Source organism: Glycine max, chromosome 5, assembly GCF_000004515.6.
Source record: "Glycine max cultivar Williams 82 chromosome 5, Glycine_max_v4.0, whole genome shotgun sequence".
In the NCBI taxonomy this organism is placed as follows: Eukaryota; Viridiplantae; Streptophyta; class Magnoliopsida; order Fabales; family Fabaceae; genus Glycine; species Glycine max.
The window spans coordinates 7,480,031-7,483,423 of NC_038241.2; the positions used below are offsets into that span (position 1 = coordinate 7,480,031).

Here is a 3,393-nt window from a genome sequence, read left to right on the forward strand (position 1 = left end):
TAAAAAATTAAAATACTAACTACTTTACAATACATTTTTTACATGATCATTAGTATAAGTGGGAAAATTGTAATTATAAGAGAATTTAAAAATATTAGTACGTTATATACGATCTTAGATAACGAATGATGTCCATTTTTTGGTTAATTATTTTTTTTACACCCTTTTCAACTTCTTTATTTCAATTATATTTAAAGTTATAACACGCGTGTATATAGACACAAATGGAATACACAATCAATGAAAATAAATAAAACTAACATTAGTAATGAAAATAAATAAAACCAACAATACTCATGAAATGAGTTCATGTACAATATCTGTATATACAAGGAATATCAATGTAAAATATGTATATAAACTAAGCCTGATCAGTGCGCCGCCTGCGTCTACACCTAACGTATAATAGATGGTCCTGTGTGACACTCCTGGCCAATCTGAGACATTCTTCGATCACCTCATGTGTAGATGAGCCAGGCGTGACCACCCCTAGACTCAGATGGCGCTTCAACCGCTCAGCAATGTCATCACAAACTTCCTGTTACATACAAAACAAACTAATTACACAAATTATTATGCAAATATTGAGGTAAATGACGTAAATTATTAGTATTACTTACCACTGCATGTCTGGGCTCCTCCGTAGATGTCGACGATGCTCCTGGCTCCGGCACGCGAGGGATATCTGTCTGCGGGCCTGAGGGACGACTCGGGCTGCGGGGCGTGACCATGAGGCAGAGGATCTACTGCGTGGCCTGGTGTCATGAAAGGATGGGAGATGCGGAAGAACCAGTCGATGTAGTCACTGGAACACGCCCCTGGCACCACGCACACCTCACCTGCAGGTACGATATGATCCTCGTAGTGCATCCACCTGTCGTGTATATCATCATATGAGACCCATGAATCGACAGGAGGAGCAGGAATGGTCTGCGTGTAACCAAACTGCCGCACAACCCTCTCTGGTCCGGTAATACACAGCAACAGGCCCCCAGCGCAAGAGACCGGAGTAGCATGATCTGACGTGGAAGTCCCGGACCTCCCGATGCTCCCCATACGGGATCCAACAGACATCCAGAATCCGGAGTCGGTCCAGGCGCTCCCTATACGACGGCGTGCGTATGCTCTTCACGGTCTTCTTCGTCGCAATCCACCTGCACACACGCGGAGAAGCCTCGTCGTAGTCCTAATCAGCGGTGGACTCCGCAACTGAGGGAAAGTGCTCATAAATCCAGCACTACATATGTAACATTCAAATTATAAACATTAATAATGAAAGTGTAACAAAATTTAAAGTTGAACATTGTTTAGCCTGAATGAATGAAAAACATATTTGTTACTTGCAGCAGTGTGATGTAACCGCCAAGCTATCGACTGTGGCTCATGGATGCATCGTTCAGCTGGTCGTACATATGAACCAAAGCAGCCACTCCCCAAGCGTACCTATCTATCATACTGAGGTCCCGAAGGGCCTCCAAGTAGACAATATGGACATTGGTTGCACTCTTGTTAGCAAGCAGAGTGCAACCCAACAGGTGAAGAAGATATGCACGAGCCGCAGCTGTCCAATGACCTGCCTGGCATCGGCGCTGATATATATCACGTACCCATTGCAGGCGTACGTACGGTCCACGACACTGGACTATCTCAACCCTAGCAGACTCTGGAGACACCATCAGCAAGTCCACCAGCATCTGAACCGCATCATCCACGTGCAAGGGCTCAAATGCGTGAAAGTCGCCTATAACGGGAAGATGGAGAAGATAGGAGACGTCGTCCAATGTGATGGTGAGCTCACCCACCGGGAGATGGAAACTAGACGTCTCCCGGTGCCACCGCTCCACAAACGCGGGCAAAAGTCCCCGATCGCCGGTGTCTACCGAACACGTGATCAGAGGACTTAGTCCTGTACCAGCGATAAGTCCCTCAATGGCAGGGACAGACCTGCCTAAACTATGGACCTTCCTCCCATGCGAGGATAACTTCAATTCAGGAGCGTCCTGAATTGAAGTATAAAAGGAAGGCAAAATTCGTTAAAATTATCATTTAAAGGAAAACTAATAGTATAATTTACAAGTAACTAAAAATAAATAGTATAAATACCTCTCCCCTCCATACGCTGCAAGCAACGTGATCCGCATACGTTGTTAGCACATATGGGTCACTCGGACCACCCGGAAATCTCTGAGGCTGATCCTCAGCCGCCTCTGCGCCTGCGTCCGCAGGAATGTCCTCCACAGCAGCTGGTGCCTCCATCGGGTCATCCTGAACGTCTGGGTCAGCGATGAATGGCTCATCGACGTGATCTGCAGTCATAGCGACTCGCTGCCTCCGTGCGGATGCAGTAGGTCGTTGACGCTGTGGAGCATCATCAGAATCATCATGATCTCCTCTGCCCACACCTCTGCGAGTGACCTGACCTAAGGCACGACCTAATCCTCTGGTCCTAACCATGATCTGCAAATGAGTACCGCAAAATCCATCACTCATTTCATTTTCTCAAATTTCAAGCATTTGGTTAACTCAATTCAATTACTCTAACTTGTTGAGCTTTATGAATCTGACAAACAATGGTCAACAAATTTGTGTTTGTGGTCAACAACATCTCAAATTTGTGTGGAAAATCAAACTAAGCATAAACAATGGTCAATAGCATCTCAAATGCTTAGTGGTATTGACCTTGATTCAGCAAGGTGTTGTTTTATGATTGACCAAAGCTATTTTTATGATTGATGTGTTTTGTTCTATTAGGAATTAATGCTAAGATAGTGTTTGATGTGTTTTGTTCTATTTTTATGATTGACCAAAGCTAGAATAGAACCCATTAGAGGATTGAGTGAAGAAATAAAATAGCTAACTTGAACAAGTGCAGAAGAAGACTTAAATTCTTACTAAAATGTACAAATTTGGATGACTCTAATAGAAGTAACCCACTACTTTAAACTAATTCAATAGCCATAACATGTTCACTTCATTATGATATCAATGTCAATTCCCTCCCTTGTTGGCTATCACAACTAGGACCATTCCTTGTTATACTGCTTGTGACAATTCCATCTAAGAACAATATATATTAATATATAGAAATAAGAACAGCTAGTAAAAGTTGCAATCATTATAGGATTTGGATTGATTGTTCTCCTAACCCTCATAAAACTTTCTCTCTAAATGTTTTCTATATACACTAATTGATTGTCCTTATAGCATTCTATCTAGAAATAATCCACATTGACCAATATGTTTTTGTTGACCAGTTCTATAAAAAGCTAATCATGCTAGTCCTAAATATGTTGTGAACGTTGAAATTGAAGTTAATAGTGTGACCACCGGATAATGATTCATGAAGGAATGATGTGTGTGGATAAACGAAATAGAATCAAACCAGGATTGATG

The 3,393-nt window shown here is 42.5% G+C and overlaps 1 protein-coding gene across 1 annotated transcript; it reads right to left on the minus strand.

Moving 5' to 3' along the window:
- Positions 1–1,367: 1,367 nt before the first annotated feature.
- On the minus strand, positions 1,368–2,490 carry LOC102670417 (protein MAIN-LIKE 1-like). Its single transcript, XM_041015256.1, has 2 exons — positions 2,104–2,490; positions 1,368–2,000 (listed from the first exon to the last, which is right to left on the minus strand). The coding sequence occupies exons 1-2, from the start codon at positions 2,488–2,490 to the stop codon at positions 1,368–1,370; spliced, it is 1,020 nt and encodes a 339-aa protein (XP_040871190.1).
- Between the last annotated feature and the right edge of the window lie 903 nt (positions 2,491–3,393).

Coding starts and splice junctions, on each gene's coding strand:
- LOC102670417 (XM_041015256.1), bottom strand. CDS start 2,490: ATGAGTGATGGATTTTGCGGTACTCATTTGCAGATCATGGTTAGGACC. Junction 2,001..2,103: donor GCAGCGTATGGAGGGGAGAG/GTATTTATACTA, acceptor ACTTCAATTCAG/GACGCTCCTGAATTGAAGTT.